The 11,303-nt window shown below is 60.5% G+C and overlaps 1 protein-coding gene across 4 annotated transcripts; it reads left to right on the top strand.

Moving 5' to 3' along the window:
* Positions 1 to 411: 411 nt before the first annotated feature.
* Positions 412 to 11,099, top strand: SPATA20 (spermatogenesis associated 20). Of its 4 annotated transcripts, none has more exons than XM_010579265.1 (16): positions 412 to 517; positions 875 to 1,012; positions 1,268 to 1,332; positions 1,719 to 1,873; positions 2,117 to 2,260; positions 2,533 to 2,734; positions 2,832 to 2,962; positions 3,043 to 3,147; positions 3,648 to 3,722; positions 3,933 to 4,145; positions 4,298 to 4,490; positions 5,284 to 5,452; positions 5,894 to 6,102; positions 6,244 to 6,443; positions 6,567 to 6,647; positions 10,848 to 11,099. In XM_010579265.1, exons 1-16 carry the CDS (start codon positions 489 to 491, stop codon positions 11,016 to 11,018), a joined length of 2,280 nt encoding a protein of 759 aa, XP_010577567.1. In that variant the 5' UTR covers positions 412 to 488; the 3' UTR covers positions 11,019 to 11,099. The 4 variants fall into 4 exon arrangements, with proteins under 4 accessions (XP_010577567.1, XP_010577566.1, XP_010577565.1 ...); XM_010579264.1 differs by having other exon boundaries at positions 10,833 to 11,099; XM_010579263.1 differs by lacking the exon at positions 10,848 to 11,099 and having other exon boundaries at positions 6,567 to 9,203.
* Positions 11,100 to 11,303: the final 204 nt, after the last annotated feature.

The raw sequence follows: 11,303 nt of genomic DNA, 5'->3' as shown, positions 1-11,303 counted from the left end.
CCCTGCGCTCCCCCCCTCTATATCCCCCGCGTCCTCCCGGCACCTCCCACATCCCCCTAAATTCCCCTTGCATCCTTGCAACGCCCTGGACTCCTCCCGCGTCTTCCCTAAATCCCCCCCTGCACCCTCCCGAATCCCCCCTAAATCCTTTCTGCACCCTTACACCCCTCCTGTATTCCCCAGCGTCCTCCCTGCATCCCCCTGCGCTCCCCCAGATCCCCCCTGCGCTCCCCCAAATCCTCCCTGCGCCCCTAACCCCCCCGCAAGACATATTATCCTCCCTGTACCCCCTCCCTGCACCCCTCTCGCACCCCCTCTTGCACCCCCCGCACCCCAGCCCTGCATCCCCACCCAGGAGGGTCTCTCTGGTCCCCTCTCGTCCCTCGGTTCCCCTCGCCACAAGAAGCCCGTGCCCTGACCCCGCACCTACCCGTGCACCCACGGGAGAGGATTTTCCTCCCTGATGACACACGGGTCCAATCCTGCAGATGTTGCTCCCCTTACCCACGGCTATCGGGTGACTGTGCCCCTGAAGGATGCTGGTGGTGGGCTTGGGGCTGGAGGGGAGGGTGCCCGGGGGTGGCAGTCGGAGGAGAACAGCCTCACCTGAGCCTCCAGCAAGCGGGGAGGGCTTTGTAGGGTCCTGGGGGGGGACAGAGGTGGACCAAGCCCCAGCCCGGGGGCTAAAAGTGGTTTTCCCTGGCACAAGGAGCAAAAAGCGGGGAGCGGGCAGCGGCACCCCGTCCCAGGGCTACGCTGGGCACCCGCAGGAGCCGGGGTGATGGTGGTGCTGGTCTGGGGTGTCGCGGCTCTCTCCAGGGGCTGTGCTTTGCTGTGGCGAGCGAGGAAACGATGAGCCTATTCGGTGTCGCAGGTGCGCGTTTCTAACTGGGAGCGTGACCATGGCCACGGGGGGGACAACCAGCCCCCCCAGCGTCCCTCGTCACACCAACCGCCTGATTAACGAGAAGTCCCCCTACCTCCTGCAGCACGCTCACAACCCCGTGGACTGGTAAGAGCGACTGGTGCCTTTCTCCCTCCTCCTCTCCTTTGCGTCTGTGGGGCTGAGGGACTCGCTGCGGTGGTAGGTGAAGCAGCCTGGCCTCTGCGGCTCCCTGCGGACTTGGGGTCCGTGGTCCTGAGCCAGCCGTGCCCCCGGCTGTCCTGACCCCTCTCCACCAGGCAGCAGATTTTCAGGCAGCTTTAGAGGAGTCCGGGTCCCATCAGCGGTGACCCCTGAAGCTCCTTTCTTGTCTTCCCTCCACAGGTACCCTTGGGGTCAGGAAGCCTTTGATAAAGCAAAGAAAGAAAACAAGCTGATATTCCTGTCAGGTAACCAGAAACAAGACATATTTCATGTTCCCATGTGTTGTTCAGTAGATGACCAGATAAGCTGGGCTGCGGGTGTGTGAGTAGCTGTGTAGGTAAGGACACGGAGCACTAATTCTCTGCTAGCAAGAGAGGGCCACATGCTTTAGTAGCTCTCTCTGAAGGTGGGCTGCATCAAGGACCAGAGGCCTTGGCCAGATTTTAGGAGCAAGAGCTGGAGAACCCCGGAGGCCCTGCAAGCATGGAGGACTTTCTCCTCCATCTCTTCTCTGGGAGGGGTGGGCAGCTATTGCCCGTATCAGGGTTCCCCACCGCTGAGCGATCTCCCCATAACGTGTGTCCTGCTCCTTGCAAAGGGCCTTTCCTCACTCGCCTGAGCTTGTTTTCAGTTGGCTACTCCACCTGCCACTGGTGCCACGTGATGGAGGAGGAGTCCTTCAAGAACAAGGAGATCGGGGAGATTATGAACAAGAACTTCGTATGCATCAAAGTGGATCGTGAGGAACGGCCAGATGTGGACAAAGTATACATGACCTTCGTGCAGGTAAGGGAGGCACAGGCAGAGCTTGGGAGGCTTTGACCGGCTCTTTCAAGATGAGATTCATGGTTGTGTTCCTCAGGCAAGAAGAACCAGTATGTGAGCTGGTCTGAATGGGGCCATGCATGATCACAAGGGTGGAGGGAAGCACATGTCTGTCCTCAAGTGAGGCACTGGGATGTGCCAGAGGGTTACAGAGCAGAGGGTGCCACTTGCATGACCTTGGTGCACCCGTGATTTGTCTTTCAGGCAACCAGTGGTGGAGGTGGCTGGCCGATGAGTGTCTGGCTGACTCCAGACCTCAAGCCCTTTGTAGGGGGGACGTACTTCCCACCTGAAGATGGAGTTCATCGTGTTGGCTTTCGGACTGTGCTGCTCCGAATCGCAGAGCAGGTATGGAGCAGGAGTGGCGTAGCAGACAGTGCTCAACCAACGGGGCGGCAGGGAAATTGGTCTGGGATTGATGAGTGACTGAGTTAAGAGATACAGTCATGAGAAACGGTAGCCCAGAGGACATGTCAGAGCTTTGGCTGGGTTAGAGATGGATTGGAACTGATCTGGGGAGGAGGACCGAGAACTGAAGGTGCAGTTTGGACTGGTACAATGCAGGAAGCAGAAAGAGAGAAAAAAAATGGAAGAACTGACTTTCTCACTCTGCATCTTAGTGGAAGGAGAACAAAGAGGCCCTGTTGGAGAACAGCCAGAAGATCCTGGAAGCATTGCTATACAGGTCCGAGATCCATGTGCAGGGCCAGGAGTCACCCCCACCATCCAAAGAGGTGATGGCCACCTGTTTCAAGCAGCTCTCCAACTCTTACGATGAGGACTACGGTGGCTTTTCTGAATCCCCCAAGTTCCCCACCCCAGGTCAGTCTGGCCTCTGCTGCTGAGCCCTGCCGTGGGGCAGGCAGCGCCAGGGGGCAGAGCCCACCCCACAGCCTCCCACTTTCTCCCTGTATTTCAGTGAACTTGAATTTCCTCTTCACGTACTGGGCCCTGCACCGAACAACTCCAGAAGGTGCCCGGGCACTGCAGATGGCTCTGCATACCCTCAAGATGATGGCCCATGGGGGCATCCATGACCACATCGGTCAGGTAGGAGGAAGGCCTCGGGGGTAAACCCCTGGCACATCCAGGAGGCGTGGGGTGGAGACGTGTCCACTTGGTTTTTGCAGGGCTTTCACCGCTACTCCACCGACCAGCACTGGCACGTCCCTCACTTTGAGAAAATGCTGTATGACCAAGGGCAGCTGGCAGCCACATATAGCAGAGCGTTTCAGGTACGGCCGTGGCTTCCCTCTGCGGGGGGGGCTCCCTCAGCATGCTGAGTGCTGGCTGGGGAGGGCTGGCTTGGTTTGGGGAGCAGCTTCGAAGCCTGTTCCCCAAGATGTTGCCCATTCCATGGGCGTGGAGTGGTCCCATACTCCTCTTCATCTCCTGGTGTTCATCCAGAAACGCTGCACAAATCTGTGACAGTGGAGCCCCAGGGTTTTGAGCGTAACGGGGGAGGGAACAGCCTTCTGGCTGGTCTTTGCAAGTCAGCAAACACATGCTGCTGCCTGTGATGTTGGTATAACTCCAGGGTTGCTCTCCAGTGCCTGTAGATTTCTGTCAGAGATCTTACTCTGAATCCATCCCACGTTTAAAGTCCCTGGACTTTCAAATGTGTTTCCCCTCCTTTGCCAGCTCTTTAAATCTGAATCTCTGATCATATCTTGCTGTGTCTCCTGCCTCCCCGCTGCCCCTTGTAACATTGACATCCACCCCATGCCTCCTGCAGATCTCTGGCGATGAATTCTTTGCCAGTGTCGCCCAAGACATTCTGCTCTATGTCTCGCGGGACCTGAGTGACCCGGTAGGTTGTTCCCTGGGCTAGGCCAAAGGGAGCCACTTACCCTGCCCTGGGACATGGTTCGGGGCTGCTTTTCCCTCCCTCCCTTCCCAGCTGAGCTCAGTCTGGGGCACTGCTGTGGCTCGCTGGCCAGATTGCCAGCCCAGCAGTGATGGGGAGTTGGCTGAAGGTGCTGTCCCAGTAACAGGAGGGTCTCTCTTGCTCTTTTCCCAGGCTGGAGGTTTCTACAGTGCGGAGGATGCTGATTCCTACCCGACCACTGCATCCGAAAAGAAGCGAGAAGGAGCTTTCTGTGTGTGGACAGCTGAGGAAATTCGGGCTCTCCTTCCTGACCCTGTCGAAGGGGCCACAGAGGGGATGACCCTGGGAGATGTCTTCATGCACCACTACGGAGTGAAGGAGACTGGCAACGTGAGCCCCATGAAGGTGAGGGAGAACAAAGACCTGCCTGGTACCAGGACGACTGGTGGGGGACCCGCACCCTTGGGCATGGGGGGATGCCAGAGCAGCCCCAGAGCACGTGGGGTCCAACCCCTCCTCAGCCCAGTGATGTTCGTAGAACGGGGCATTCCTTTCAGGACCCCCATCAGGAGCTGAAGGGCAAGAACGTCCTTATTGTTCGATGCTCCCCGGAGCTGACGGCGTCCCGGTTTGGGCTGGAGCCGGGGCGGCTGGGTGCCCTCCTGCAGGAGGGCCGGCGGAGGCTGTCCACAGCCCGGGCACAGCGGCCACGGCCACACTTGGACACCAAGATGCTGGCGGCATGGAATGGTGAGAGGTGGCTCAGCTCTGGGGGTGTGTGCCTTGGCTGGACCCCTCCGCGGCTGCCTGGGGCCAGCATGCTTTTGGGGGGCTTGTAGCAACGAGTCCTGCTGGGACTGGAGAGCCCCCCACGGAGGTTGTGGGTGGGCTGGGGTCCGGGGCTGTGGGAGCACCTGGGGGAAGCAGCCCCAAACCTGCAAGCCGTGGGGCTGCTGGGCATCAGGATATTACTCTGGCTTTATTTTCCTTCCCTGTTGCCAGTAGAGAGCAGCAAAACCCTTCCCCTGGCTCAGCCTGGCTCCCCCAGTTGGGCTCTGGGGAAGGGGACTAGGTTGGGGATTCAGGACCCAGGTGGGGTGCAGAGCCCACCTCCACTGCTGCATTAGTGGGAGACCACAGCTCTGTGTCCGTCTGTCCAGGTGTCCTGCAGCAGGTAATAACTACAGTACCCCAGACACTGTTCCCAGCAGTAAATGCCTGGGTAGTTGGGTCTGGAGCTGGCGTGAGCTGGAGTTACACCTCGTCCTGCAAACAGGAAGACTCTCTTAAGCCCTGTTTCTTCCTGCAAACAAAGGCTTAGCTCTTGCTGGCCTTGCAGCGCTCTGTCCCTCTCTTCGGTGACAGTAAGTGACTTTTTTAGCGGCTTGAACTGAGTGAGAGAGCTGGTGGCTGAGCCTTGACCTGCCTAGAATCTCAGGGAAGACGAGCTTCCTGCTGAGCATCCTTTAAAGGAAAGACAGTGACACCCTCTCTGGTTCCTTGTGCCCCCCCCGAGCCTGTCCCCATGTCTGTGCCTATGCAGGGCTGATGATCTCGGGCTTTGCCCAGGCTGGGGCAGCCCTGGCCAAGCAGGAGTACGTAAGCCGGGCTACGCAGGCAGCTGCCTTCCTGCAGAGACACCTTTTTGACCCTGCCAGTGGGAGGTTGCTGCGGAGCTGCTACCGGGGCAAAGACAACACGGTGGAGCAGAGGTGAGCAGTGGTACAGAGAGTGTCTACAGACCGACTGGCCACCCCCCAGGTGTTGCCCAGGCCCCAGGTGGTCCCCTCTCTTCCAAGCAGGACTGAACTTGGAGGGAGGGAGGCTGTTTGCCTTGCACAGAACTGCCTCCGGTGCAGTTTGGGATGGATTAGTTCCCCCCACCCAGTGAGGAGGAATTAAGGTCAAATCCTTTCCCGATCCTCATCTTCCAAGCTGGCAGGAGCCTTCCCCTGCCCTCCCCTGCTGTACAGAAACCCGGGGCTGAGCCATGTGATGACTTGGCACAGCCACCGCTTAATCTTGGACTGAGCTCTGAGGTGGCATCTCCTCGGGTAGCAGAGACCAGTAGGTAGGGCTTTGCTGGGTTGGAGAACATTTCCCACCTGGCCAGTGTAGAGACCCTGATGCTCCTTCCCTGTCTGCCACTGCAGCGCCGTGCCCATCCAGGGCTTCCTGGAGGATTACGTCTTTGTCATCCAGGCTCTCTTTGACCTGTATGAAGCCTCGTTGGAGCAGGGCTGGCTGGAGTGGGCCCTGCAGCTCCAGCACATGCAAGACAAGCTCTTCTGGGACCCCAAAGGCTTTGCGTATTTCTCCAGCGAGGCTGGCGATCCTTCTCTGCTCCTGCGCCTGAAGGATGGTGAGCTCAGGGACATGGCCCTGCTCTCCATGGGTTATGGTGTGGGGCAGCTTAGGGAGGGCAGGGGCTACACCTGGCTGAAGGAACAAGCCGTGGGGTGGTGAGGCATTGGGCTGATGGAGGAGCTGTTTTCCCCTGCAGACCAAGACGGAGCAGAGCCCACTCCCAACTCTGTCACTGTCACCAACCTGCTCCGAGCAGCTTGTTACTCCGGCCATACAGAGTGGGTGGAAAAAGCCGGGCAGATCTTGGCTGCCTTCTCAGAGAGGCTGCAGAAGATCCCAATAGCCCTGCCAGAGATGGCCCGGGCCACCGCTGTGTTCCATCACACCTTCAAACAGGTACGGTCAGGGGCTCATGTGCCCCTTACGGAACCTGCCGCAGGGAGGGGGCTTGGCGGTGGTGTGGGTGCAGTCACAGCTCTCTGCTTTCTCTCTTCTGCCACCCGCGCTCTCCCCGGACAGGTGGTTATCTGTGGGGACCCCCAGGGAGAAGACACCAAAGAGATGCTGCGCTGCGTCCACTCCGTCTTCAGCCCAAACAAGGTAGAGGTGCCAGCCCTCCCCAGCCCCCTGCGCAGCCGCTCCCCGCCAGCCGCCGGCACGCTCCCTGCTGCCGCCTGCATTGCCAGTGCCTTCATCCTTTCTCCCAGTGTGGCTGTAGCATCCGTCTTCCTCCTCCTCTGTCCTGCCTCCCTTCTGGGAAGCATCCTATCCTTACCATATTCGTAAGCACAGCCCGCAGGGCCACGGCTGAGCCCCTGCACCCCTCTCTCCCTGGCACAGAGCGCTGGCAGTCCAGCCCAAGGAGCGGCTGCAGCAGCGGCTGCTGTCGCTGCCGGCTGTTTACACTGCCCTCAGCCTGAGCCCAGCATCCCCAGCGCTGCTCTCCCAAGGGAAAACCTTTCGTTCCGGTGCGGATGTGTCATGCCCGGTGTGGATGTGTCATGCCTGGTGCAGATCCAGCCAGTGTCTGGGTCACCTTCTGCCTGAAGCCACCCTCGCATCCTTGGGAAACAGCAAGGCAGTACCTTGCTCTGGCTGCGGGTACCCCTGGCTGGGAGGGTCTGGCTTTTCCCAAAAGCTTTGCCCCCAGTTGTGCTGTCGCCGTGCACTGGGGTTACCACCTTGCTCTGCTCGTCTGCATCCCTGCTCAGAGATGCGTCACCCGGTGCATCCCACTGAGGGGCCGTGCTGCCTCCGGGACGGAGCTGTTTGCCGCCCGCAGAGCTGGCAGGGAAGGGCAGTGCGGCAGCCGGCGCCCATCACATTTGGTGGGCAGCGTCCCTGCCCTGGGGACGGATGGCTCTTGCCTTGGCAAAGCTGTCGAGCCGAGGGAAGCAGGGCTGGGCTGTAGGCGAGGAGGCTCAGCGTTTCAGCCTCTGGACCGGATTCATCCCTGCCTGTCGGGGTCCTGGTGCCAGGGACTGGCACGTTGAGCCGCAACACGTGGGGAGCTGGCACTGAGGCCAAAGCATCAGTTTCCGTCTGTAGCCCCAGCTGGGGTGAACCGGGGAGCGCTGAGCCATCGGCACGGTGTCCCCTGCTCCGTCCTCACGTTAGCTCAGCCCACGGAGGCTTTCATCCCTGACCCTCTGCTTACGTGCCCCGCAGTGTTCAATGCCGGTGTTGGAGGACAGTCACCGCTTTTGCCCAGGCACGTGGGTGGGGGACGCAGCTCTCCGTCCTCCCTCTGGCATCTCCTGTCCAGCAATGCCCTCAGCCGTGCCTATCCCCGCGCCACGGGCGAGGCCTCTGCTCCCACGCTCTTCCTCTCTCCCTTAGAAGGATTACAGCGGGTGACCCAGTTTGCAGGGATGGGAAGCGCCATGGTGGCAGCGGGGAACCCAGTGCTGCTGCTAATAACCCACTCCCTCTCCCTGCAACTGGTTCAGCCGTCGGTCCCCTGAGTCCACGTGGACTCTGGCAGGGGATGCAGCCGGCAGCTTTGGGGTCCTGAGCAGAGCAAATAGCGCAGCCATTGCCTCTCCTCTCATGTGATTTGGTTCCCTCCTGCTAAGCTGGTAACAAGCCTGGCTGTTGGGGACGCTCGCTCCCCAGGGGCAGGTCTGTCTGCCCCAAGCCATTGCCTTCCTCGGGATAGGGAGGAAGAGGAGGGCTGGGCGCTCTGGATGGATATTGCTATGAGGGAGTGAAGCCGCGGGGGGGCTGCGCTCAGAGGGGCATGCGGGGGGGCTGCAGCTGGAGGCTGGCAGCAGGCAGGGCAGAGGTCGAGCCCCTGCTAGCCCCTTGCTGGGCTCTTGCGTGTTCCTCATGTTGCGATAGTGGGATGGATCAGGAGTTGTCAGTTGTCCCTTTTGGCAGCTTGGGTTTGTTTCCTGGAAGAAAGAACGTGGCAGGAGGGGAAGGCTCTCTTCCCAGAGGAGCACAGCCCTGTAGGTATGTGCTTCCCCAAGCATGAGTGTGCAGGAGCGGTAGGAGCTGAGCTCTTCCTCGACCTTCCTCAGCCCACCTCCCTCCTGCTCGTTCCTGCCACGAGAGCTGCCTGCGCTGCTGAGCCCGGCTCCAGCAGACGGGGTGTCCCATCGCGGTGATGGCTGCTTTTCCCTGCTGTCACCGAGGCCAGGGGTGAGCGGTTGGGCCTCTTCAGCATCATCTGGGTGGAATGAAGGGCGACAGGGAAGGGGGTAGAGCCACACTTCCCCTGAGCCGTCCTGCCAGGGCTTCCCCGGTGCCATTCTTCATGACCAACCTGATCTCTGGCAGTAGCGATGGCTCCTCACCTTGCAGAGGGGATGGAGAGAAGGGAGGAGAATCCCGCTGCTCAGAGAGTCACGCTGCCTTTGGGAGCAGCCTGCTGCTTCCCGACAGCCATCCCTCTTCCCATGCTGCATCGCACAGAGAAGCGGGTCCTCCTTTTCCCAACCCGCCTTCAGCTCCCTCCAGCTGCACCCCAGCTCTCCTTCCCCACCCCGAAAAGCTGCCTGAGACAGAGCAGCTCTGGGTCACCCGCTCCGGGGACACGACAGCTTTGGGAATCGCCTTTGCCAAGGATTTGGGGAAAAGTCACTGCTGTGTCCCCTGCCGCCCCTGCTCCCTCAGTGCCGGCAGGGCGCTGGGGGCTTGGTTCATCTGCAGGAACACAATTAATTAGGTCGTTCCAGTAATTAATTCCTTACAAACTTCACATTGAAATCCTTGCTGTAACGAGATGCCGATGATAAGACGGCATTGAGGTCGCAGGTTTAAATGGACCCCGGACCCGGAGGAGCCCTTTGCCACAGGCACCTGCCGCAGGGATGTGAGTGCTCCGGGGGCGATGCCGGAGGTGCTCCCCAGGGGTCCCGGTGCTGGGAGCAAAAAGGGTTGGATCCCTGCTCTGGGGCTGGATCCTGGCTCCTGGTATAGATTCCTGCCCTGTTAATGGTCTTTAGGGTAATTATGAAGGATCCCATTATCTCCTCAGCTGCAGAGCGCTAAGCCTGCTGCTTGCCTTCATCCTGGCCCTGCAAGAGGACCTTAGGGAGCTTGTGAGAAAAATGAATAATGAATTTCAGATTGGACATGAATTGGTAATTAATCACTCCTGGAATTAATTCCAGACAAAGGCGAGGGGGGGAGGAGGTTGGGGGGGGGAGCAGGAGGCAGGCAGGGAGTCGGGCTGAGTCAGAGCTGGGTCAAGGCAGGGGCCGAGCGGGAGATGTGGGGTGATGGGGGACAGGACGGCACTGCAGCAGCCGTTATCGAGGGCAAGGGCTTGGGGACGTGGTGACCTCCTGGGGACGCAGGGGGTGAGGGCAGCCCCTGCCAGGCACGGGTGAGGCGTCTCAGCTGGGTCTTGGTGCTGGGTTTGCTCCTGGCCCCGGGGCCGGTGGTAGAGGATGCTGCGTGCCAGGCAAGCGATGCCACGGTGGCAAGATGTGCGTGCCGGGGGTAGTAGCGTTCGGTGTTGGCATCCCGCGGCGGCATGAGCGGCGTGAACCTGTGGTGAGCGTGTCAGTGCTTGGTGGGCACCGCGGTGGGCACACGCGCAGGGCCGGGGCCGGAGCCAGAAAGGGCAAGGGAGAACCATGTGTTCCAGCTGTGGGATGCTGCCTTCGTGCCTTGGACCTTGGGAAAGGCCGGTGTTTTGCTCACCCTTTGCATCCATGTCGGCACCAGGCTCCCTGCCAGCTCCTGGCCTTTCCCCTGATTAGCCTGCAAGCCCTGAGGCTTTAACAAACATTTTCCCTTTCAGAAAAGCTAATTATCACAGCAGCCCTGTCATCACCCCTGGCTGGTGCTGCCGTGTCAGCCGGGAGAGCCCCTGACCCACTGCTTGCTGGTGTCTGAGTTTTTTTGGGAAGCATCTGGAGGGCAGGAGGAGTTGGGCTGCCGGGTGGGACGGGGTGATGCTGCAGCTGGTGCTGGGGTTGGGGCTGCCCCTGGGCTGGGTGGGTGTCCCCAGGGAGCCGGCTGGCTGGGGCAGCCCCACTCCAGGCCGTTGTGTGCAGGTCCCTGTGCTTCATCCCCAGTTGTCGGGTGTCTGGAGCAGAAAAGGGAGACAAAGCTGCCGGGGATGGCGTGGACCACACGCTCCTTCCAACACAGGCGCTCGCGGGGATGTGGCCACCGTGGGACCCTGGCAGAGGGCTGGCATGGGTCCCCTCGGCTCCCGGTCCCCTTCCCTCTTCGGGCGAGTGCGTGGGGGGACGCTGCCAGCGCTTGGCATGTCTGTGGGGAGGGAAGGACCAGCTGGCTGGCACTGGCTCTGCTCTCCAGCTCTCCCAGCTCCTTCTCCGGCAGGTGCTGATGCTAGCAGATGGAGACAGCACTGGGTTCCTCTACCGCCAGTTGCCTTTCCTTGCATCCCTGGAGAGGAAGGACGGGAAAGCCACCGCCTATCTCTGCAGCAACTTCGCCTGTTCCCTGCCCATCACCTCTCCCCAGGAGCTGCGTGGGATGCTCTGCCCGTGAGCCCCTCGGCCCCTCCGCCTGCAGGAGGGCAAGGGGGAGACAGACTGTCGCGCCAGCCTGGGGACGTGGGAGAGACCCGTAATAAAGCTACCTTGGGCATCAGCTGTCTCCTGGATGGTTCCTGGCAGCACGGTGGGGCTGTGCCTGCAGCAGGTCAGGCTCTGCTTGCAACCACTGCTCTGGCAGCATCTCGGCAGAACTAGCTCTGCTCCCCAGTGCTGGTTTTGGCATGGCTAGGAGACAGCCACCGAGGAGCATCGCCTCCGCCTGCACATGTGCTTGCTC

The sequence above is a fragment of the Haliaeetus leucocephalus genome, unplaced genomic scaffold (assembly GCF_000737465.1).
Source record: "Haliaeetus leucocephalus isolate CR32 unplaced genomic scaffold, Haliaeetus_leucocephalus-4.0 Scaffold657, whole genome shotgun sequence".
NCBI classification, from domain to species: domain Eukaryota; kingdom Metazoa; phylum Chordata; class Aves; order Accipitriformes; family Accipitridae; genus Haliaeetus; species Haliaeetus leucocephalus.
The sequence above is the reverse complement of the archived record's forward strand: the minus strand, read 5'-3'. Positions and strand labels throughout refer to the sequence as shown.